Source organism: Porites lutea, chromosome 2 (assembly GCF_958299795.1).
Source record: "Porites lutea chromosome 2, jaPorLute2.1, whole genome shotgun sequence".
In the NCBI taxonomy this organism is placed as follows: domain Eukaryota; kingdom Metazoa; phylum Cnidaria; class Anthozoa; order Scleractinia; family Poritidae; genus Porites; species Porites lutea.
In genome coordinates, this window is record NC_133202.1 from 34225754 (window position 1) to 34251905 (window position 26152).

General features: G+C 39.0%; 2 protein-coding genes across 2 annotated transcripts in view; both read right to left on the bottom strand.

Annotated features, from left to right (window-relative positions):
* Positions 1-19981, bottom strand: part of LOC140928428 (probable phospholipid-transporting ATPase IIA) — a 47926-nt gene extending 27945 nt beyond the window's left edge. Inside the window, exons 1-13 of the mRNA XM_073378175.1 lie at positions 19592-19981; positions 17596-17659; positions 16452-16523; positions 15521-15634; positions 14622-14730; positions 13514-13572; positions 12684-12735; positions 12372-12466; positions 11802-11882; positions 10937-11009; positions 9953-10029; positions 7765-7854; positions 6829-6899 (exon numbers count right to left, since the gene is read on the bottom strand). Coding sequence (XP_073234276.1) covers positions 6829-6899; positions 7765-7854; positions 9953-10029; positions 10937-11009; positions 11802-11882; positions 12372-12466; positions 12684-12735; positions 13514-13572; positions 14622-14730; positions 15521-15634; positions 16452-16523; positions 17596-17659; positions 19592-19956 — 1322 coding nt within the window. The 5' untranslated portion in view covers positions 19957-19981. The remainder of the gene's footprint in view (positions 1-6828; positions 6900-7764; positions 7855-9952; positions 10030-10936; positions 11010-11801; positions 11883-12371; positions 12467-12683; positions 12736-13513; positions 13573-14621; positions 14731-15520; positions 15635-16451; positions 16524-17595; positions 17660-19591) is intronic.
* LOC140926904 (uncharacterized) lies at positions 2967-4921 on the bottom strand. Its single transcript, XM_073376580.1, has one exon. The coding sequence runs from the start codon at positions 4826-4828 to the stop codon at positions 3266-3268; it is 1563 nt and encodes a 520-aa protein (XP_073232681.1). The 5' UTR covers positions 4829-4921; the 3' UTR covers positions 2967-3265.
* Positions 19982-26152: the final 6171 nt, after the last annotated feature.

Here is a 26152-nt window from a genome sequence, read left to right on the forward strand (position 1 = left end):
GATTCAAGCTGACGCAGGATAAACGCTAATTTTCAGGGCGCAGTGGATTAGCCGTATTCAGAAAATGAGAATACTGGAGCGCTATATTTTAAGCTTCATGCTGTGTAAAGTGAAACTCACAAGACTGCGTACCAGTCCTCTTTCGAATTTTACCAGGCCCCAAGAGTAAGGTGTTCGTTTGAGGTCGGATTGTACGTCTGGTTGCTACCTTATCTTTACAGGTTTCTTTCTTTTCTCTTTTTTTTCTGCACCGTAATTTTTAGGGAGTTATTATAACTCCAAAAATGGAGTAAAAATTTTAGGTACAGGATGACCCCTTTTTGGGGGTTACTTTAACTCCTAATTTAACTCCTAATTAGGGGTCTTATTTACTCCTGAAAAAGAGTTCTTTTTACTCCCAGTCTGGAGTTAAAATAACTCGAAACGGGGTTATTTTTACTCCTTACATGGGTTGTTTTTACTCTTTTTGGAGTTAATTTAACTCTGAAAGTGGAGTAAAAATGTTAGGTACAGGATAACTCCTTTTTTGGGGTTATTTTAACTCCTCAATATCTGGGGTCACTTTTACTCCTGAAAAAGAGTTCTTTAAGCTCCTTTTTGGAGTTAAAATAACTCCCCAAAAAATAACTCCACTGTAAGAAGTTAAATTAACCCCACTAGAGGAGTTATTATAACTCCTTAAAAATTACTGTGCATGTTTATCTTTTAGTTAAGGATTCAGCCATAGAGTCGTCGTCGTCTTCAGGATAAAAAAAAATTGACGTCTTTAATATTTATTTGACAATCAAGAAACAACTGTTACACTTGCAATGTTAAAATGCTATATAATTTCTAGGGGACTGTCTCTCCACTCTCGGAACGCTAGAAACAGTGGCGTTTCTGAGAGTTTCATTTCAAGACCAGAGACGGAAATTGGAATCAACAAGTACCCTTACTCCAATTTAAAGCTGTAACTGTCATAACAAATGAGACTAAGACACGTACGAGAGGCACGAGCAATTTTTACCGGGCCGTTTAAACCTCTCAGATTTAAACTTTTATTACCCGTAACTAAAAGGAAAGCCGTAGTGAATTAATGAAGGTAAAAACACAGTATCTTATTTGCTGAAGACATTTTAAGAGCGCCGGTCAGGAAAAATCGACCAAAATCTTAATTTCGTGGCAAGAGTTGAAAAATCAGTTTCTTTCATTTTTTGTTCATAGATAGCTTTTAGGCAGATAAGAAACCTAAAGTAGATTGCTCCTGCCGAAAGCTTTTTATTTGTGACAAAAATTAAAAGATCGGTTTTCGATGTCGGAGTCTCAGACTGCCCTAATTTTTAACCTGAAATTCGCTAAAATTAACTTTCCTCGCGTTCGCAAACAAAGTCGCTTGGAGAAATTTGGACTCTTTCCATGAACAGAAAAATTCTTTTTCTTCCACTAAAAGATACTTTCGGGGCAATAGCGAAGCTTGTCGTACTGAAATAATTCAAGAATGAGGGATAGGTTTTCACGATAACAAAAACTTAAGTTCGTTACTCATTTTCGACGGCAATGTTTAACATGTGGTATAACTCCAAATTCTCTTAATGCTATTTAAATCACACATTTAGACATTCATTTAAAACATACCTGGGAATTGGCTTGGGTTATTGAACGTAATCTCCGTAAGACACCATCGAAGTTCAGGAATTTTCATGGTAGGCCGGCGGTAATTGTGTAAACACTTCCACTTTCGAACGCACAAAAGTAGATATCTACAGCCTAAAGGCTCATTTTTTTGTACTTCTCGTAGGTTTTCCCATTGCAAAATTTCTTTTTTCAATCAAAGAGTGGGGTAAAAAGGTGAAACTGGGTCAATTTTAGCCATTTTGAAACGCTAAACCCTACCAGACGGCGACTCTGCGTGACAAGCTAATCCGTGACTGCACGTGACATAACGTACGTTTGAAGAGACGAAGCCGTTAAAATGACAGTCACGGAATCACGGTAGTAACGCAACGCAATTCTTGAAAGAGTAACATTTTCGATCCCGACAGTATTTTGAAGAAGGAAAAGTCAAACGCGCTTTTTCTGGCACTCACTTTTTATCGAAAAATATGGACTTTGACAATGGTAATTCGCTAAGGATGACGGAACAGGAAGATATCTCGTCTTCTTACTTTACGATCGAGGAAACTTGGAGCCGTTAAATAAGTTATTTTGGTCACGCTTCACTATTTTTACCGAACTTTGCTGCTTTCGTTTGGAGACTGCCTAAAGGAACCCAAGCCAATTCTCAGGTATGCTTTAGATGAGTGTCTAAATGTGTTAATAAACGAGGACCGGGAAAATTTGGAGGTATACCACATGAAGAAAAATGCCGCAGAAAACAACTACTAAATTAAAGTTTTTGTCACCGTAAAAACCTGTTCTTCGTTTCTTAATTATGTTAGTTCAACAAGTCTTGATATTTCTTTGAACGTAGCTTCTAGTGAAAGAAGAAGAGTTGTTCTATTGATGGAAAGTGTCCAAATTTCTCCTTGCGGCCTTATTCGCGAACGCGAGAAGAGTTGATGTTAGCAAATTTCGGGTTGAAAATACGGCCATTTTGAGACTCCGACCGCGAAAACTGATATTCTTACTTTTTTCGAAAATAAAAGGCTTTTTGCGAGAACAACGTACATCAGATTACTTATCTACCTAAACGCTATTTATGGACAAAAAATGAAGGCAATCGATTTTTCAACCCTTGCTACTCGATGGTCGATATTTCCTGACCGTCGCTCTTAACACTGAAAATATCCGTCGCCTCTATTTCTTGAGTTAGTGTAAGCTCTAAATGTAACTATAGCAATGTCCATTTTTTTCTGATGAGAATGAAGGCCGGGACCAAACACTGGATTTAGCTTTATGAATCCGGTTCGAAAGATTCTTTCAATGAGCTCCTTTTCGTTTATCGGTCAGTGCAATAAAGAGGTCTTTTGGGTGTAGACTACGAGCAGTCTCTCTTTTTTCTTGGTCCGTCGAGCAAAACGCCCGAGACACGCAAATGACCACGCGTGTGACTGAAGGCGCGAGAAGGGAGAGGCTGCCGTCCTCGTTTCTCGCGTCTCGCGGCTTCGCCGCTAAACGCTCGCGCGCGCGTGCACTACCCTTACTAAATCTGAAGAAAAAGAGAGACTTCTCGCAGTCTATTTTGGGTGCGTTCCGGGTCTCAGGCTCTCGGCTTATACAGGGACCACGCCAGACACAAGAGCTCAAATAATTTTGACGTTGACCAACACAAGTCACGTAAGCAACGTCAGGTATCACCAGGTTGACCACTTACAAGTTGCAAAAGGTCTTCACTGGTATAAACTGCTAAAGGGATAATATTTACAACCGCCACTAAAATGTGTCTTTTCCATCGTCTTCCCCATACAGCCATGACAGCCAAATTCTGATAACGAGTCTCGATCGCCAGTGAAACACTGGTGAAAAACCATTCAATCACCAGCTGAACTAAGGTGAACTTGGCAAATAACAGTAGTACCATTGAAAGGGAGCTATCTTGCAAGCAAAGAAACTTAAACAAGTAAATAAAGCCATTTACGGACACTATAGCAGTCGATTCTGACATCATGCTCATGATAGCGATATCAGCCATGAGTCTCTCACGGCGAGGAGTACGGAAACTTCCCCAAGGAGCTGATTTCCTTTTCCAAAGCAAATGAAAAATGTGATCAATGAACACCATTGTACTCCGTTCTATAACTTCTGCAGCGCCGTGGATAATTCCTATAATAGCAATGTTCTCTAGACTGTCAAGATCTGCTTGCAAAGCTCGAAAGATAATCGCTGACCCATAATACAACGGCACCAGCAAGGTATAAGAATACCCCGGATGAGTAATATTATATAGTCGTTGAACACATATTCGTGAGATTATCTTAACAACGACTCCAATGAGAGGAAAAAATAGGGCAAGTAAAAGTTTGTTTTTACTCTTAACGAAATACGGATAGACAAAGTACTGACCAATCTGTCCGACAAGAAAAGTAAAACAAGCCGTTGCTAACATCTGAAGGAACAAAATGAGCTTTTTTATTTTTCTTGAACGGGGGCAGAAATGATTCGTCACCACGTACTGTTCCAAACAAACGCTGATAATGAATATCGTGTTTAGTGGAAACCAAGTTAAAAAGCTGGAAATGCTCACATGAGATAACTTTAAGGCTCGTAGAAACACGCGATAGAGTGCGTCCAAGCAGTATGATAGAAATGAAACCAGAAAGAGCTTTCCTTTCACCCCCTTTAACTGAAATGGACGAAAAAGGAAGAGCAAAACAGTGAAGGGCCAAATATAAAGAAAACTACAATAAAGCATACCAGTAAATGCCCATTGCGTTTGCAGTCTATTTGATTTAAGTCCACAGTTTACGGTCCAAAACATATTAAAACAAGCGTAACAAATAACCGTGTACAATGTACCAATGAAAGTAGCGGCGAGCAGCGAGATAAAAGCTCCAGTACTCAGTGATTTGCCTACTGTACAGAGAACGGATGGTCTCAGAAGCTTCCAAGCCATTGCCATGTCCTTGTTGCGATCTTCCTGTGTAATTTCTTCGATGGAGCAAGCATTGATAACCTTTATATCAAGATTTCTAGACGCCAGATAATCCCATGTGGTAGATTCTCTTTCGCTGTATTCTTGATAGATAAGCTCATCAACGGGACGACAATACCATTCTCGACCTGTGCTTTCTAGAGGATTGTAACCAAAAGATTCTTCAGTGAATTCCGGTTCCTCCGGATTGTAGTGCTCTGTTACGCCTCGGGTAAAACTGAACAAAATTTGACCAACTACCTCTGTTAGTATACCCATTTTCACCAGAGAACTCTACACCCACCGTAGGATAGTTTTCTTGGTTAGAGTTTATAGCACCGCTCCACCTTAATAGTCATGGTCAATTGATATATCCGTTCTTGTTGTCGATAATTTTAGAGCGCTGTAATTATTGTTGGTTTTCACATGACGTCACTAAAATTCAAACTAAAAAACTATCGATCCTACCGAGATTTCACTTTCAAGCTCATCAACGGGACGACAATACCATTCTCGACCTGTGCTTTCTAGAGGATTGTAACCAAAAGATTCTTCAGTGAATTCCGGTTCCTCCGGATTGTAGTGCTCTGTTACGCCTCGGGTAAAACTGAACAAAATTTGACCAACTACCTCTGTTAGTATACCCATTTTCACCAGAGAACTCTACACCCACCGTAGGATAGTTTTCTTGGTTAGAGTTTATAGCACCGCTCCACCTTAATAGTCATGATCAATTGATATATCCGTTCTTGTTGTTGATAATTTTAGAGCGCTGTAATTATAGCAGCAAACAGGTTATTTATATAAATAAATACGTCAGTTTCCACACCTGACCGTTCTTTCTCAGGACATATTTCTACGCATGCAGGGTTCAAAATAAAATCAGAGCTTTTAGCCTGAATCTGTAGGCTTTTTTGTCAAGGCCTATTTTGTTCCCTGATGTCAATAATGAATAACTTTTTTCACTTTCTGCGATCTGCGTGTATGACACGTGACCAAATTCTTCCTGAACTGAAATTTCACTTTCCTTCCTGAGAAACCTTGAAAATGTAAAGTGATTTTATATAAAGATTTGGCACATAACACATGCTTTGAACTGCCAAAATATTGTCACCGTCGGAATCTTCACTTTTTATTAACGTGTTTCATTGCAACAATTGCCGTTCAAACAAGGACAAACAGTCGCGCTTCTTCACTCAAACCAGGGCGGAGCACAAACATGGGAAATCCGTTCTGTAGAGCAATATGAATACAAACTGACTTTAATTTGAACGAGAGAAAAGGCTTCACGAAAGGCACTATACAAGTTTTGGTGCAAAATAAATCTTGATTACAAGTGTAGAAACATAAAGGCGCTAACGCAACAGTTTGTCTAGACAAATTTGCACGTTTCATGCTAGCCTCCTACGCAGACGTTCGTCACGCGTTCCTGCCCAGGAAACTTGGCGAAAACTTTAAAATCCTCCAGAAATGCCCAGGGAAACTAGAGTGTTTAATACAGGAGATGTTGATAAGATAAAAGACCTATGCTAAACACTCAAGCGGACTCCACCCGTGCGAAAATTTTCATTTAATTATAATTTGTCCATTTTCACACTTTAATTTACATGCACGTTTCGCACTTTCTTTTTCTATAAATATTACCACGAATCATGTTAATTTCTCATCTCTTGATAATGATGACATGAAGCCATCGAAACGTCAGGTTTCTTTTATATCGTTATTTTTGTTTCAAATAAAGCTTATTGAACTGGCTATCTTAACAAATCAACGGTTTTTTAAAAGAAATGCAATATCGATTTTTTTGTTCGGTTTTTGTAACCCAAGCATTCGAATCAACTACAATTCAAAACGATTTTTGTTTTTTATCAATTTGACTTGGTCGAGTCTCTCGGAAGTCAAAGCGCTAAAAAAAGTTGCGGGATTTTGCCAGATAAAAGTTACAGAACAATTTAGGAAAAAGGCTGAAAAATAGTTAGATGATCATGCAAAAATGCCTCTCAACAAAAACGTTCAAAAAAGATTCCCCGCCCCGATATTTGTTGCTTGAGCATTAAGGTAATACAATGTATCTTTCAAAATTCTGGGTCAATTGAACAAATTTCCTTTAAGTTTAAGCTTTCGAAAGCTGATTCGGGCGCTCGCATTAAAAATTAATAAAACGGAACGCACTACATCACTTGGACACGAGACACCCCTGAAGGTATTCGGTTAGTAACTTACAAAGATGAAGTATTTGGCAAATTATTTATTCATTTAAACGGCATTTCAAGACTAACCTCAAAGGAATTATGTACGAAAACAGTAGAACGTAGCGAAAAAAGTAGCGATACCACGGTCCATTGAAACCCTAGAAGTCAATAAAACAACGTAAGTCATAACCGTGAACATTTCACTCACGACTTTCCCGTTTACTTCTAATTTGACTGATAAATTGTCGTAGCTTGTATCCGCGGAAGATGTTTGAAGGGAGAAAAAGGTGGAATTATGGGTCGCAAGAACACGATGGGCCCTCAACCTCTTTCGCGCACCCTGCATGTACTCGGCACGCATGTCAACTAATATGGGTGAAAGGTGTTGGAAAGGGATTATGGCCTGCAAGAACACGACCCGCGCACCTTTCACGCACTCGGGCACGCATATCAGCTAGTATGCGTGGAAGGCGTTTAAAGTGGAAGAGAACGGGGAATTATGGCGAGCGAGAAAAATGGTGGGCGCTTCCCCTGCTTCTTAAGCACCCTTCATGTACTCACGCGCGCACGTCAGCTAGTATGCGTGGAGGGCGTTTGAAGGGGAAGAGAACGGGGAATTATGGCGCGCGAGAAAATGATGGTCACTTCCCCTCTTTCTCGCGCACCCTTCATGTACTCGCGCGCGCATGTCAGCTAGTATGCGTGGAAGGCATTTGAAGGGGAAGTGAACGGGGAATTATTGCTTACAAGAACAGGATGGGCGGTCCCCCTCCTTTGCGCTCCCTTTATATACTCGCGCGCCTTAGCTTAGTTTCCCTTTCGATCCCTTTTTCACTTCAATTTTCAATTTTCACGCGCCTGCTTGCACAAATGGCTCACTCTGATATCCCTGAGAAAGTGCGATACTACTCGTAGCCTATGTTTCGCGATTTCATGCTATTTTTAGTTATTTAATAATTAAAAGCAATTTAAAAGAAGGTGTCAGATATGGCCTCGTGGTCGTAAAGTAGATGTAACATGTACCTTAAGTGTCACCATAACGAAAGAAACAGCCATAGTTGCTGCGAACAGAACTTTAGTCAAGTTGTTAACCTCTGCATCAATTAGGCCAAACTAAAGGGGGGAAAACATGTGTAATTAAATGACCGGTAACATAGTGATGAGAACAAAACTGAATCAAGGTAAGCACTTTGGTATTGGACTGATTTATTTGAGGGCTAGGCTTTCAAAATTAGCCTTCCTCAGCGTCTCAGCTGTACTGTAATAAAACACTTTAACAGCTCAGTAGTATTCTAAAATATTCCTCAGATCATAATTATACGGTGAGTAATAAGAGGAGTGGTTTATAGAGGAGGGAGTTGAACCAACATCAAAATCAGTTACTCATTTTGGGGTTATTTAGCCAGTGTGGCAGGAAACACTGGGGAGGAGAAAGGGGTGAAAAGCACAAAATTTCCCCTACCCCTTAGTGTTTTTCACCCCTTCCAATTCCAGTTCCCCCCCCCCCGTCCCCACCTTTTATGCAAACGTAACAGGCTGCTAGGGGTTCATTGGAATCGGAAGTTGATTTATAGTACAAACCAGAATATCAGCCTTTCACTCTATTCCTCTCTCTCTAGAGGCAGATTTTGATTGGGGGGGTGGGGGGTGGGGATGAACTGTCTGAGGTAAGAAGCGGGTGTCATTTAATCCAAGGAATATGTGACTAGATACAGTCGACCTTCTATCAAGCAATCACCCTCTAGGTCAGAACAGACTGCCTAATAAAGGAAGGCCACTTAAGAAAGGGCTTTGTTTACAGGGCTGGTAGTTCAGGACAAGCGGATTTTGTTTCTGGGTAAGGAGCTTTCCAAGCCGACTTGCCCGCCCGATTGGCAAGGGTTTAAGCAAGACATCCTCAAACTAAATAATAGGGAGCTTAAGCAACGACGACGGCGACGGCAGCGAGGCATGACGGCAAAAAAGCAATAGGTTTAGACAAGCGAAACAACAACTTTACACGTGCATCACGCTTTTTGGTACATTTCTTTGCCGTCGTCGCACGACTACGACGTGAAAGCGCCTAAGTTCACGTTTTGTCGAGGTCGGGAACACAAGGCCACAACTTTCTTTTTCTTTTCCTGAACTTTGATACCTGAGTCCTTTAGAATTCAACTCCAAAAACATTTGCCAACATTTGACGAAGTAAACGAAATGGAATAAGCGCGATAAAGTTTGAAGCAGCGCGAATTCACTTTTTAACTGACGTTGTCGTAACCGTCGCCGTCGTTGTTGCTTAAGCACCCTATTAGGTAACCGCTCAAGTCGCCCGAAAGTCATCTCGCCCGAAGTTATATCGCCCGAAACCTGAGTCATGTCGCCCGAAACTCATAGTCAAGTCGCCCGAAATTTTAACAAAGAGTGTATGTAATGAGACAAAACAAGCGGGATAATGGTGTAATGAAGTCTCGTTCTTCAAGCAATGATGCCATGGTGAGACCAAACAAGCGGGGTGAATTTGTATCATATCCCGTTCTTTATGCGATGAAGACTGAGACGAAACAAGCGAGATGAATGTGCATAACACATCTCGTTCTTTTAGCCTTGATGAAACGGAAACAACAAACGAAACAAGTGCGATTAAGATGTTAGGATGTTGCTGAGCATGATAAAATTTCGGGTGACTTGACTAAACATTTTGGGGGACACCACTCTGGTTTCGGGCGACATAACTTCGGGCGAGATGACTTTGGGGCGACTTGACCTCAAGCCCTCAAGACAAGCTCGTAGTTACCTCCGGGCAAGCAAAATGTGAGAGCTTCTTACCACAAAGGACAAGCTGGAATTGAAGTTTTTTCCGAGCCCTGTGTTAACAGTGATTTACTGGTAATAGGGTCCAGTGGAATTCTGTTAGAGCGGTTTTCATTTGAGTGTCGAAAAGTACTTGGTTTTGCACTTTCTACACGATGCGATTGGCTTAAAAGATTCGCGCCACCTTTTCATCCAATCAGAAGTAAAACCAAAGCCAATTGTGACGCGCTCGCACGATTTTCCCGCGCTTTGCGTCAGCCACATGTAATTACTTCGAGTTTTGATTGGTTCAGTGTATTGTCTGTGTCCTATGTGATTGGCCAGAGTAATTACTTTGGTTTTGGTTTTACGACACTCAAACGAAAACCACTCTAACTGCATAATAAATACAAGGCTGGTGTTGAGGTTCAACTGTTCATACCTTTGTTTCAGGGTTTGACGTATTCATCACGCTTCTTGTTTCTGAGCCAGTGTATACAACAACTCCAATAGCAGTTCCTAATGGCAACACAAACCCAAGATATGATAGGGTAGTATCAAACCAAGCATAACACTTCACTTTAATGAGGCCAGGGCTCTCAGTAAGGGCTGGCGACCAGGGATTTCTCCTGGCTACTATATTATATCAGCATGACCCCAGCTACTTTCGAAGGAAACGAAAGGAAAATAGAGCAAAAAGAGCTTCCCAGCTGCTCAATTCTCAGCCTGCTTATTGCATATACGCGGCAATTTGAAATCTTAGTGACAGCCCTGTAGGCACAGACCAACTCAAGCAAATGGGGCGGGGGATAAGCACAAAATTTTAATATGACCCGTACGTGGTACTACAGTCGACTCCCGAAAATTCAAACCTTTAAGGGAAATAGAAAAAAGGTGGAGTTATCGGGAGTTCAAGTTATCGAAGGTAAAATTATATAGAAAATGATCTGAAGGGAAATGAAAATTGCTGTGAGTTAGAGAGAGGTTCGAGTTATAGAGTGTTCGAGTTACCAGAAGTCTGACTGTATAAAATTTGGTTCTTTTCTTGAACCTAACATACCACCAAATGACAAAAAAAAGACACAAAGATGGACTCAAATATCAGAGCAGAAATGAAGAAACCCGCAAAAATTGAAACATCGTAAAATACTGACAGAACCATGGTTTCCTCCACATTTTTTGTGAGATGTAGGTTTTTGAAATTCAAACTAGAGACATAGGTACCTTTCTACCTCTTAAAAAGGCATCATCAGGAAACAAAAAAATGAAGAGAGATGAGCAAAGTAAAAGGTGAGCATCAGGATTTTTCCCCAAGCACTATTCTTTTCCTTTTTTCTTAGCCTCTATGTTTTAGAGCCACCTACAGTGGCACAGAAGAAGAGATTTTATTCTATTTTAAATAAAAAACTAAATTTGTGACTCAAACCTGATGCAATGACAGTGTTGGCCCACATTGTGTTCTCTATACTGAGTGGAATTTCAGTCCTCTCGCCATCATACTGAAAATGAATTCACATAATATTATTTTAAAAATAGCTTGAGTAGCATGTTTAGTCTACAGTGAGATCTGCACTTCAGGCAGACCCCATATTTTTAAAAGGGGACATTCCTTTATGTGAACACAAGCATTTAGTGAGTCCATTTGTAAACATATTTTCAATTGACTGTGAAGCTCACAAAACTATGAACACCAGAAATACCTCTACAATGCCTTTCCTGGCCTTAGGTGTTCACAATTTTCTTAGTTTGACAGTTATAAAATATATAATGGTAATATCCCAGGGTGTCTGCTTACACAGGTTTCACTGGAGAACCAATGTGAAGAATAATTACATGCATGTTCATACCTAATTTCACTGAAAAAAGTATTGCTTTTCCCATCGGTAATATGCAATCTACATTGCATTATGGCAAAGCATCACAAAATTGATAACGTCTTTAAGTAACAATGAGACATGGTAACGCCCACAATTTTATTAACATCTTTTGAAAACAAGTCTTATGTTGGTTTGAATGAATATTAAATTGTTCAGTATGATTTATTGAAAAAGGTTGTGAAGTTCACTAAGCTTAAAACTATTAACAGTGAACACTGTGTCTTGAATTTGATTTCGCCTTTCTACAGAGAACAAGAGAGATATGTACCAATGAAAATACAAACGCATGTACAGATAAGGGATTGCTTATTGTAATATCAATCCCACTGTCCTTATGTTATTACCACTGTCCAGCATAAGTCTCTAGAATTGGGTAGCTTGAATATGGTATATACTGCATGTAATGGAACTTACCCTTGTAAATGTGCCAACAAAAGAATGAATGTCTTTCTGTGGCTTTTCTGCATAAACAGAGGCACTGATGTTCAACAAATCCTAAAGCAAAGAAAAACAATTAAATTAACTAAACTACATTTGCCACACAAGTTCTAACTTTTAGCTACAATCTGTTGCCTTCAAATGAGTTAGTCAGCCATCTTATAATGCACTAAAAACAAAATCAATAGCCCTTAATATACATGTTCACATCAGATGAGCAAATTTCACCACAATTTTGAAATTGCAAAGTTGAGAAGTTTTGCATATTAAATGAATTCCCAAGTCAGTAGAGTTGAATAGGATACCCATGCACAAGGGTTGCAAATATGTAGAATTTAGCTTACAAAAAAGGCTTGTTGGTGAAATTTGCTCATTTCCAAGATCTATTCATGCATAAGGGCCATTAAAACTCTTCCCCATGATGAGGACTTTACACAGCCATGTACCAAATCAACTTCAAGACCATTCACAACTCGACTTTGTTTAGTACAGTCCATGTCTTTTTCTAATTAATAATACCTCATTCCACACCCATATTTCACTTACATCATCACAAGGCAATCTTTGGCATGGTGGTACAGTTAAACGGAGTTTCCAGTCTGTTTCACCATCCATTTGATCTGTTCTTAGAAAGCAAGCCCCTGAAAAGAAAATATTTTTTTAAATCAAAATTCATGGGTAGTTGGATAACCTTGTTTTGGCATATGCCTTGACATCATCGTAAGATGTATCAACAACAGTTAAAAGGTGAGACAAAAACAAAACTGGGCCAACAAACTAAATTCATATAAATGGGAAAAATTTCAATCACTAGATGTCAAAAAGTCCTATCTATAGAGGTCTTGTGAATCAGTTTACCATTTTTTTCTGACGTTCTCAGGAATACTATATCAGCTGGAACTCTTTGATCCTGTCAAACAAGGAAATTTAATGAGTCAACAGCTCAGGAATATCTTTTAATGCAATAATTGTGATCAAATCTTTTTATTATATTATGGATGGTAGTATATCATGTAAAAGATACACTATGATAAAGATATTAACTAAATCTTGTATTGTGATTAGCCAGTTATTAAATTTAATGCAAGCAAGGTGGAGTTACAATAAATTATTACCTTCCCCATGGCCATGTTAATCTCTGCAAGGGCAATTTTTCTCAATATTTCACCATACATCAGAAAAATACTTCATTCATGACCAGTTGGTGAATACTGATCAAGGCTGTGTTCTAAGAAAAATTGAAGGGAGCCCAGTGCTCTGAACTTACGAAATCCAGGGTACCCAGCATATGATTTGTATGAAAGAAGTAAGATTTTTTAATCACCCAAGAGCAAAAGTTAGGTGCCAGGGGCCACCAGGCTCTGCTAGAGCACAGCCCTGCTGATGGCTGCATATTAGCTTTTAATCTTTGTGTTTATATCAAAAAGGAACTTGAGAGACATCTAGCAACCAACCTCACTTCAAGCTCACACAATAAGAAGGAAAAGTTTAAAAAATTTACTCAGTGGATGCATTTTCACCTGATTAAGGGTGAAAGAATGAGTTGTAGGTAAAATCCTTCTAGTAAACCAGTATTCAAGCTAGGTTGATTCAGAATTCCCTTTGTTTCCAAGCCCCAGTTCAAAGGAGACAAATAAAATTGTGGTTCAACCTGAGACTGGATTTTACCCAACAAATACTGCACATACCTTTTCAACAATAATGAGATCTGATACTTTAATGGCTGAGCTTGGCACATTAACAATACCTAGCAAACAAACACAACAACATGTCCAACATATTTTTCATTTTTTGGAAATTTAATTTGTGCTACCTTTTAACTCACAAGAATGCCTTGAACTAAAAAAAATTAACAAACAGCAACTAGTAAGTTTCGGGTGTCAGTTGTTTTGTTTTTTCCTTGGGTGGGGCTAGCTCCTTGCACCCCTCTGGGGTACAGAGGGTGTACTGACCCTCACGTTCATTGGAATAACGTTTTACTTTAATAGGTATACCAGTTCTTCAAGCTTTAAAATGCTTTAATCAAATAAATGGCCAATATGCCTTGCAGCCAATTTTATCCCACAGTGGATGCTTCACTAATTTGTATCCCAGCAAAAGCTTGACTAAATTTAACAATCCTGCCAATAAGGCTTCAGCGTAACTGCAAATTTGCTGCTGCAACTTTGGATATCACGGGGCTTTCCTGCCTGTGGACTAACAAGTGCCAAATGAGGTGACAAGACTAAATGATCCCTAGGCCTTATGCAACTTTCTTTCATCTCTCCTAATTTTAACTATAATTTATTAGGTTGATAGAGTAAAAAAAATTATTTTCTTCTTTTTTTGGGGGGGGGGGGGGTGGGAAGGCTCTGCAGGACAAGAATTATTTATTTGATTGAGGAAGCATGTCTAAATAATAATAATATAATAAACCTTGAAAATTAGTAATGATGCAGGGCTTGAAAAAAGTCCTTTCTGATCATAGAGGACAGGCAGATTTTCTCCTAAGCAAGTACAGTAAGTTTTATGAAGGTCCAGGCAAGTCATCCTCTAACAAAATTAACTAAGAAGAGCAAGAAGTGGCCGTGGCAAGCAACATGTCAGTGCGAGCTGCTTGCCTAAAGGACAAGCTGGAATTCAAGTTGTTGTGATGATGGTGATTACAATGACAATTAAATAGTGTTGATGAAACCCCAAGTCTGAATTAGCTAAGATTAGTTTATTTTCGACTTCTTTGTGACGACGAATGACTTCTTGCTCTGTTCCTACATGGTGTACTGTGACCAAAAACTAAATACTATCATTAATAGTGACCTTTCTTTGTAAGTTTCTTGTACTCTTGGGAGTTGACTTCCCTATCTCTTCTAAACCTTATAAAGTCATCATAAGCTTCACGGCACATTGTCACAAACACAACAAAAGCCTGTAAAACAGATAAAAATAGCTCGAGTTTTTTCTAGACAATCAAAACATTTGTTTTAAGTAAATTAAAAAGAACTTCAAGTTATACTGATGTAAAGTAACCATATATGCTTAAAATACATCTTTTCAAAAAGCTTACTTTAACTTATCTATTTACGCTCTTATCTAAAGTTATCTTATCACTATTTTAGCTGTATGGGATTTACAATGCAATATTAAATTTTAATCATTTATTTCATAATATAGTACAATACAATAAAAGTGTAAATATCATTGATTGCAATGTTATTTTTTTAAATCAATTTGTATCCATTTATAAGTTTTTTTTTAAATTAATAATGTAAAGAGCATTTAAAAACTTTTAGTTTAATTTTCCCTATTAAGAAATGAATAAATTAACTACATAAATAATTATTATCATAAACTGCCACTTATAAGCCCCAAAGTTATAGGCCCACCAACCTGAAAAAAAATACATCCAATAAAAAGCCCCCACTCCCCACCCCCACCTCCCAACCCCCTGCCCTCAGATATAAGCCCAACTCTTGCTTTCATATTTGATATTTATGATGTTTTGAAAATCCAGCAAATGCAAAACAATTTTTGATCAGCATTGCTGTAGCTTGATTTTAAGTGCCTTTCCTATTCCAGTTATAAGTCCTGTCAGATATGTTCCTCCATTCATGAGCCCCCCTAAAACCCCTTACGAAGATATAAGGTATAAGCCAAAGGCCTTAAATGCAGCAGTTTATGGTGATTGATTAATTGATTAATTAATTAACTATGCTTACCAGTGGCCCCCAGTAAGTATACAGTGCTCCAATTCTAAGATCAGGAATAAACTGTGAAGTAGCTACCACAAGGAAGTACATGTTCAGGAAGATTTTAAACTGGTTATATAGGGTCTGAAAACCAAAGAAGGATATTTGCTTTTAATAGATATCAAATACAGTGTAACATCTTCTCAAAAGGCCTAAACAGGATAAATACAGTCCTGTATGCAAAGTTTAGGGGTATACATGTACTGAATCTGAAAAACTATTGCACATTAAACTGTTTTGGCGAGTGTTTCATTTGTTAATTGCCCCTTAAAGCCTTGGCCCTTGTTTGCCTATACACTGTTCAGTACACGTAGGGCCCTCAAAGAATCCGCAAAAAAGGCATCAATTATGAGAATTGCAAGATTCTGCTGTCAATGAGGACAAGAGTTTCATAGAAAAAAGAGGAAGCTGGGCTGCTTAAATTTTGCAGGCTATTCACAGCAACATTGCTTATTTCTAACCATTCTTCAGGCACCAAGACTCTGAGCAAAGACTACATGTTAATTGACCAAGCAAACATCTGGCTGTTGCCAGGGTTGTCACTAAGATTTCAAGTTGCCGGGTAAATACAACAAGTAGGCGGGGAATCAAACGGCTAGGGATTTCTTTTGGTTCTATTTTTGTTCTATTTTCCAATAAAAGTAGCCGGGGGTCACTCTCTTAGTAGCCGAGGAAAATCCCCAGCCCCCGGCTCTTAATGACAACCCTGTGTTGCCCTGGACTGAATCTTCATGTCTTTCTGGAAAGACCAAGATCCTTCTTACACGCTATACAGTACTGCATTATGTTTGATGTTACAGTAACTGGGCCACAGATGGCATCATGAATCTTTCATGCCACTTATGTCCTGAAAATTTACATCCAATATACCATAGACTACAGAAATATTTCAAATACTTACCAATGGAATAAAAGTGATGATATTGTACTTTTGGTTACGAATAACATTACGAGGAAACTGCTGTGTAGCAGACTAAAAAAAATAAAGTATTTTGAACAGTCAATACTTTCACTTACTCAATAACATTGACTAGTTATTTCCATAACAAAGCAAAGAAGGTTTGTATCAAAACAAGGTCACCCTCAACCTCGCTTCCATCCATAACTGTAAAATGGCCTATTCCCTTTTCTTTTTGTGCTTAACTGATCAGGTCATTCAATTTCTTTTAGTACCAGCTATACAGTCGACTCTCTCTTAACAGACACCTCTATAAGACGGACACCTCTGTAAAACAGACACCTAGAGTTGGTCCCTGCCTTTCTTTGCTCCCTCTATTTGACTTTCTATAAGACGGACATCTCTCTAAGATGGACAGCTAGTGCTGGTCCCAAAGGTGTCCGTCTTAGAGAGAGTTGATTGTATAGCTTTTCATCTGCCTTTTTGTTGGCTTTTTCTTCGTTTGTCTTCTTTTCACTTGGGCTTGTTCTTTACTAGTCTTGGTCGCAAATTTAACCTAACCAGGGACGATTACATTTATTACTGAAGCTAAGCTGCCACATGGCTCTGGTATGCAATTTGCCAGGATCAGGTACACACTAGCTAGCTTCAGTCTCTTCTTTAATCTACTCTTTGTACCAGAAATACTAAAATCTGTGATCCTTTAATTTGGTTACCTTTTGTTTTTAGTTTTCTATTTTAAACATTAATCTCTGCAACATTTTATCATATTGCCTATATTTTATTTTCCTCATTAAGACTGATGGGGAGGGTGTCATTTTTTCTTTGGGTCAAGAGGGGGGGTGTCAAAAGACTCTGTATGATGTGAGGGGATATGAAAAAACTTTTCCCCCTCAAAAAATATCTCTTTCCCCCCAGCACCCACTCCCCCCCCCCCCTTCCCCCACTGCAGTATACATAATGAATGCAGCCCCAGGACTGTATAATAAAATAATTCTTTCTAAAGGAAAACTTTTTAATAAGGGATTCTGTTACCTACACAATGATGTAGATTTTCATTACCTTGAAAAAATCAAATTTTTGCCTTTATAATTCCCTACTGTCAAAACTACTAAAAGCCATAAAAGTTACTGTCAATTTAACAAACCTCTCTTCCTAAAACAACTGTTCTTGGTTTCATCTCAATTTTTCCCATTAGTCTATCAAAGCAGCTGTGCAGAAAAAATAATACATGTAACAGACTTCAGCAACATCAGGGCATAAGTTCAAGGCTGACTTGCTCTAGCAGGACGTTACATGTCGTCATACAATAATGTGAATGCTATGCTCTAAGAGATTGGTCATTGCCCATAATCTATTAGAGTACAGATCTATACATGGATGACGTCACAGGAAACTTTGTTTTCTTTGTTTTGCTCAACACAGCACGCGGTTTTGAAAATGTTTGTGAGATTATTTCGGATAAAACAAGTGAAAGCCTCCAAAAAAGTTTAGCAGGAGCCATTTACAAAGAAGAAAAAGGAAAAAAAGAGAAACAAAAAGAGTTCTTGACAACTTGAGAATGCCTAAACTGCAAGAAATCTTCACAATGTACAATTGCCACCGTATGTCATTGCTATGAGAGACTTGTAGATAATTTGCAAAACATTTTTGCGATTATTCTACTTTGAGCAAGTGAAGGCATTAAAAAACTATTTGGAGAAACTGTGTAAAGAAGTAAAGAAGAACTGAGACAAAAAGCAGCATTTTGGACTTAAAAATGCCTAAACTAGCACAAGCCCTCAAACAGCCAGGCAGTTTTTTCTTCTCTCTTCATTGTATAAAACAAATCTAGATTCCAAGCTGCTGTGAGTCTGTTCTGTAACTGATCACTGAAAAAGTCAAAGTATAGTAAAAACATCAGTGACACACTCATCTGTGGCTCATGTGCCACTTCTTTTTTTTTACCACATTTTGACGTCATCTGTGATCTATTACTGAACAAACGCATTACAATGTGGACTCTACTTGTTAATAGAAATCAGTCATGAAAAGCTAGTCGATATTAGTCGATAGTGCTTGATATTTGTCAATAATTGTCGATTGATTGGTTTAATTTGTCAATAAAAGTCGATAACCACAATGTTCTCAAGATAGATGATCAATTGATAGACTTCTGAGACTTTTCAGAAAATATCTACTAAGGATTTATGTGAACTTTACACAAATGTTGCATAAGGAGAAGGATTTGGATGTTACCAATTCTTTGAATGCACAAGAATGCTACTCAGTTACAAATGGATATACATTGTAAAATCCATTCGAACGAATGTTGCAAAAGCTCAAGTAGACTTTCAAGAAAATCCTTCCTCCAAGTTAAAAGTGGCGCAAGACTTTTTGAACGGATGCTAACAATTTGCTTATAGATACTGAAACTGTTGCTTCTGATCCTTTTCATCTACCAATAGTTTTCAGATAAAAATCAAACTCAAACACCAATTTTGATATAACCTCGATAATCACAGGAAATTTTATGATTGACTTTTATCAATTTCATGTATCTGTTGATTGATCAGTATCAACATTTACCAACAACAATCGATTTAAATCAAATATTAAAATTATCGACATGTAACGTCCTGGCCCTAGCAGCAGTTCAGGGCAGAGAGCTCCCTTCTATTTTTGTTAGAACACAGACTTGAGGTCTATAAGTTCTCTACTGCTATCTCCAGCAAAGTAAAAAAAAAAATTTTATTGCGTTGCCCTCAGCAGAGACTGGTCTTCAATGATGTCAAACTGTCAGGGCCTACAAATTAAAGTCTAAAGAGATATGCTTATATCCCTGACCAGGGTTTAGCGAGTAAAACATCAACTATCAAAGCGATATTGAAAAAAAAGAGCTAAGACCAAAATTAATTCCCAAATTTATTTAAATTTTAGCTCATTTCAATAAAATGGCTTGTCAATTAAGTTTAAATATGTACTATATGTTCATTTCGGCCTCATATATCCCTAATATTTCATTTTGTGGCTCCCTCAAGTGTAATCAATGGACAGCTAGTAATCAAAACAATAAATCAGTAACAAGTAAAGGTTCTAACCAAAATCAGGCTTTTCCTTCCCATTTATGTTGATATTTTTGTGATCTTAGACGTATTTCTCACCTTCGACAGGAAGACAGAAATCCACAACAACACCAGAATTTAAAACAGCGTTTGCAGCAACCTTCCTTATCTCTCCTCCTTTTCCGCTTCTTCCTATCTTTAGCACCGACATCGGACTGATAACCCTCTGAATAGCCTTCTTCATCGTCGAAACCGTCATCGACAACAACTGGCATCAGAGGTGTGTCATCGTTAGTGGATCCGTAACCTGCCTCTTCTTCAGTGTTCGATCGCGTTTTACCGTTGTTTCTCAACTTCCTGTAACCATTTGTGCCAAGATTATTAAGTGGGACTGCCTCGTACGGCATAGTCGACGAATAATCGGTGGATTCGACGTACAATCGGGTAGTTGAACTGGTAGTCATTTCATTTGAGCGCCATCTTATCAAGTAGTTTCTGGAACCGCTGGTCAACAACACCCATTCTTGTGTGGGTGGGGAAGGAAGGGACAATTCCAACAATCATTTTTTTCCAGAATTTTATCAACATCTTGCACTATGCTGTTGTCAGTTTGCAACAAATATTACAATAAGTATACATGGAAGTAAATTAGTATGTATTTTTTTAATATTTTAGTCAAAAACCGATACCACCGAATACCATCTCATCCCAAAGAGTTTGACCCTCCCCAGCCTAGTAGTTCTATGATATGACTATCGTGTATGTATCACTGATTTGGTACCACGTTGATTTGGTAACGGCAGTTAAAGAAAAGAATTGTTCAGCGCTGGTGATAATAAAACAGGTAAATAAATAAAAAAATGATTAGATAAATAAATAAATAGATACTGGATACTCAATGAATCCTCCGTGTGGGGCTTATTTTGGGGAGGGGGGGGACTTATTTAAGCGCCAGGGTTTTTTTTCCTTTGCCTAGTTCTTGATTGTTCGCGACGAGAGAAGTTTATCAAACCGTAAGCACGGGTTACTTTATGCAAAGTATTTAGTTAAGCACGTAAATAATCCACTTCGATGTGAAGAATAATAATTGCCGGGTTAGGGAAGGGGGACTCGACAGAGGGGAGGGCTTATGTAATTTGTTCGCCTGAAGGGACGCATTATGAGAGAGGAGGTTTATTTGAGAGTAGGCTGCTTGCAGTCCGCCTTTTCTCTTAAAATCAGTCTAGTTCTTACCTCAGCCAGCGCGATTGCAAACAACGACGTTATGTTACAAAAGGGATAAGGACTTTCTCATCTCGGGCTTACACCCTGGTTTATCGCGGCTCGCGTTCTTGTGTTTCTTGGCAGTAACTTTAGTTTGCAACTGCAGTCTAATTTGAGAAGGGGAAGCTTAATAGAGGATTTCCGGTAAATAAATGAAATTAACCCTTTCTTCGAGCAACGACGGGGACATTGTTATACCAAGTTGTAAAACCTTTTTGAGTGAGTAGCTTTTAAGATGGTAAATTAGGCCCGTTTTGTTTTTTTAAAAAATGTTTTCTTTACAAAGTCGGACCGACAAACCGTTATGTGTAAGCTACCCTTAACATTATACATCGCAATAGAGTACTAATGTGTGACGTCATAAAAATGAAATTTCTGAAATTATGGGATTTCTCAGGATATTCTGAAAGAACAATGTCCAAGAGGCCTACTTGCTAAAAATGAGCATTTGGGGACAAATTGTCTCTGAGATAGTAGCCCAGTTATGCTTACAAAACTCCATACAAACCCTTCTAAATTTTTTTGGGTCGACCCAAAAAAAAATTAGAAGGGTTTGTATGAAGTTTTCTGAGTATAACTGGGCTACGATCTCAGAGACAATTTGCCGCGAAATGCTCATTTTTAGCAAGTAGGCCTCTTGGACATTGTTCTTTCAGAATATCCTGACAAATCCCATAATTTCAGAAATTTCATGTTTATGACGTCATCACTTTAGTACTCTATAGACGCATTATACGGTCTTATCCGTCTGGACGGATAATCCGTCCGCTAAGCCAACCTCGTTCCCAGGGTTCTCTCCTACCCGCCCCCTTGGAGCGAGGGTAGGAGAGAACCCTGGGAACGAGGTTGAGATTAAGCTAGATTAAGATTCACGTTTACGACAAACGGTAAACGTGAATTTGTACCACGTGACCAAGTTTCCGCTTCAGTTTTTCGTTTACTGTTTATTGCTTCTAAACAAAAATAAGTAGTTTTATACCAGGTTTATCCATAAGAATCCTTCTGGACTGTTTTTATCTGCTTATTTTCTATTCTGAGAAATTCTCAACTTGAATCTGCCTTTTGCCGTTTGCGGTAAACGTGAATCAGTTAATCTCTCTAAGGTTTGATACTTAGTAACGTTAACTGCAAGTGATACAAAAGATGTCCCGTAACGAAGCTCTGAAGGAGAAAAAACACGCCACAAGCCGAGAAACAACTAACTGAGTCCATTTTCTATAACCCAGCTATACCTAACATTCAGGACATTCTCCGCAAGAAACAAGCCATTCTACACTCTACTGAACGTTTTAGAAACGTTTTCCAAGAAGTACCTGTCGTCGCTTTCTGCCGGTTCGTTCCCCAAACTTTCGTGACCTACTCGTTCATGCGAAACTCACAAACACCGACAAGACATCAAGCTCCCTGCTGGCACTTTCCGCTTCAATTCCAGTCACGGCTGTCTCACCTGCCAGTGATCAGGGTACTGCCATATATGGGCTATATAGGTATGTGCCGCTGTGAAGGGTATGGTTTTGAAGCAGTTAACTCTGGGTGTGTCCCATTATGTCAAGAAAAGAAACCCCTCAATCAGCCCTTTCCCGTAGTGCAAGCCCTGCATTCAGTTCTGTTTTATTTTACACTTTTATGTGACGTCTGACTACAGCATCTGTTAAATTAGAGATCCGGCAAGAGGAACCACTCAGTTACGTTTACGTGTTGCGTGGACCTCTGCATTCAACCAGCTAGTTTAATTTTTTCGTATTTGAAAGGGTCATCAGCAAATAACCAAGTTTAGGCCATACATTCTCCACAGTGATTTCGGGGTACCCGATAAAAAGTAATGGTGTCAGTCAGCCGTTTGTAAACAATTAAGTCACTCAAACAAGAAAAGGTGCTATTAGGTCAATCTTTTTCCGCTGTACCAATGCCGACTCTCAGTACTAAACTTTCAAACGTTCAACTAGTTATTCTGAGAATAAAATGTTAAGGCACCAGAATATATTGTCCTGAAAATACGTATGTGAGCTACAAATTCTAAATTTTGGCTTGTACGCTGTGGTTTATGGACTTGAATGGTGGACGAGGCCAAAGTAGTCAAAGCCTCGAACAGAACCATTAGATGCCTTTCAGTTAATATGAGCGTTTCTGTCGATATCTCTGACCATATTAATTATTTGTTTTATTTACTTAAGTTCCCAGTTAACGAAGTTTTTCTTTTACGCGGGCTTCATGAGTGGATAAAGCTTTATTCAATGCGCGATCTCACGGCTTTTTAATCGTTTTGTGTCCCGCTTAAATCTTTTGCCCCACTAAACCACTACTAAGTAAAAAAAGAATGTGAGAATTAAACAAAAGCATTATTGTCTTTCAAAAATGCAACCTGAACGGCAAAGTTTGATACGTATATAAGTCAGAGAGTTTGGGTAGGCTATCATTTTCTAGGAAACTCATCAATTGGTTGAAGAGTTTAGTCTAGACTTGAGAAACCGGAAATTGCCACTCAAATCAATCGGTTTTGTTTTGGCTGCACTGTGCTAGTGACCTCAGTTGTTTCTGGAAAACAGCTACTCTAGGATAGGGGGGAATTTGTGGAGTTTACTCTAGTATAAGGGTAGCAAGATTCAGCTGAACTAGCTCTGGTATAAGGGTTCCAGGGTCCCAGCGGCACATCCCACCCAAAAATTCCTAAAGTAACCCCCCTTCGCCGTCCCGGGTTCACCAGCCCATACATACCATGGAAGAACGTCATACACTTTTACCAACACGGGAGACACAAGACAAATAAAACATAACATTACTTGTGACTCAACAAAACTAACATATATGACTGATTGTACATGGTGTGGAAAACAATACCATTGGTGAAATTAGCTGGACGCACGCTCCGTGAAACATAGACAGGCAACGAAAAATCCACTCCACGTTACCTCCACAGCCGGCAGTCCCTTCGCACTTCAATAAACCTGGCCACTCGATCACAGACATCTGAGCACTTCAACTTCACCCTAACCGACTTAGTATATATGTGACGCCGTGAAGCAAGAAAGTGCTAACCTCATAAAAAGAGGCAAAACTCTTTCACCACATTGAACAGTGTACCTTATCAATCGCTTTATTGTATAATTATTTACCTATCTATCATCATGATCGATGCTATCTATTGTTCTCATTTTTACTTTATCATAAACCTCTCATGTAAATTTAAATTCAAATTTTAGGAGCCGTTATCGTATTCTCTTTCGATGTGGCTCTGGCCCTGAGGAAGGATAATTTTGTCAGCAGAAATATTGGCACGAGGGGTGACAACTCTAACAAAGGCTGTTTGGGCAGTCCTATGAATAACTTTATGTCCTCCCGGAAATTTCGTCGACCCTCCCGAATTTTTCGGTGGCATTCCCCATAAATGTTTAACTTCCCAAAATTATAATTAAAATTTTGATTAAAGATTTTTTGCAGCTTCTTGTTAATTATGTAACCTGTTAATTACCTAACCTTAGTTATTTTTTCGTTTAGAGGGTATCATGTTAACACAGAAAGACTGTCAAACTTTTTAAGTATATAAAATCGTGTTTTTTTGTTTTTCAATCACCGATGAATCAGGCGAGCAGTGAAGGGGCCAACCACTAGGGGGTCTGGGGGCATGCTCCCCCAGAAAATTTTGAAATCTTAGTGCTCTGAAACGCCATTTCAAGTGTTCTGAGAGGACAAATTCTGTCCAAAATGTTCTCTAAATCAATTGTCCTTTTTATGCTTATTTTTACTGGCGTGACTTCGCGTAGAAGTAGTCAGTTTTATTTTATACAAGTAGTGCGGTTTTTGAAATTGCTCTGGATATCATTTTCAGCTAAGTATACTCTGTGTGGTGTATCATTGTATGAGTATCATAAGAATTCATTTGAAAATTTCCGAACAACTGTCAAAATCTGAAATTTTCCTATCCCGAACGCATATTTATCGAGATTCGGGATTTTCGAGCAAAATCGGAAGGCCCCCGACGAGATCAGGATGATTAAAGAGTCTTCACAGACATACTACTTTTTATGGCCTCATTTGTGTTTAACAAGGTTAAATAAGTTTCGTTTTTTTCTTACATACTTCTTACGTACTTCTTTCAAGTTTTCCAGTATGCAATCAGTGGAATGTGCTCTTAAAACTCGTTAACGTGCAGCGTAAAATACCCCTGAACTAATAAATGATGGCATCTGGTGTGAACTGATAGTATGTGCCTTGCACCGGTACTGTTCTTGAGTCAATCCGCTGGGGATTGCACGTGGCCAATCGCACTCGAACTTCATGCTATTTTAGTTGGAAACGTTGCTGATTGGTCTTTTCATATCATGGGGAGTTCAGCCATTTTCAAGTGTCAAAATACATAGAATACAGCGTATACACTGGGTGCATATCACTGCATATATTGTTTGATAACATGTAATATCAAATCTTTGCTCAATGTCCCGAAAATATCTCATATTTCCCGAAAAATGTCCCAGTTTTCCCGATTCCCGGCAAAATCTCCAGATTCCCGGAATAAATTTGTTTTTCTCCCGAAACAGCCCTTGTTAGACCTGTCACCCCCCGTATTGGCCTCAAATAAATCATCCCTTTGCCCTCTTGCCAGCCTTGCATTCAGTTTTGTTTTAATTCCCACTTCAGGAAAATGTCGTCATAGAAAGGTGGTCCACTTCAATTATTTGCTATTACTAATGCCACCTGAAATCCAAGAGAAGACCTCCCAGGCAGCCAACTCCAGCCGGTGCAAGAAACGCCTAAGGTGAAAAATTTGAGAGATCGATGTGCTGCAACCGGCTCAAGGAATAATAATCTACTAATCTTAGAGTGTTTTTCTTTTTTTTTTTTTTTTTTCATTCTAGGAGTTGGCTAGTCCCTAGGCCTCATTATTCCGCGCGGCCAAAGCGTTTCGGGTCACGTGGTCCAAGCCAAAATGTGAGGCATGCGCATTCTGTTTTTCCTAGGCGTCTCCCTCCCGTTCGCCTTGGATCCGTCACCGTAGTGAATTGACCGAGAGGGACTGGGGAAACGCCGTACAGGAAACTCAGGATTCAAACGATGCATCGGGTCATAAACTGTTCCATACTCCACCCGGAGACCGAGACGTAAGCGAAAGGAGCTGTCTGGCTTCGAGACTATGTTAGAACAGTTGTACTGACCTGGCCGCCCTTTAACTATTTAGGAACACTTGAATGCTAATTTTAGAAATTTTCACTTGTACATCTGACCTTACGTGACAAGGGACAGAGTAGTGTGGGGCGTGAGCCCGAGTTGGGTCCGACATGCGTAGTATTGTAGACTTTGAACTCGTGTTACTCTTGTGCTACAATCTCAGACAAAATAATATGAAATAGGACCTTCCATCCCCCCAAGTCAAAGATAGGAAAATAGCACGTTTTGCCCTTT

Bases quoted from the DNA above. Each gene is read 5' to 3' on its own strand.
- LOC140926904 (XM_073376580.1), bottom strand. From the start codon at position 4,828: ATGGGTATACTAACAGAGGTAGTTGGTCAAATTTTGTTCAGTTTTACC.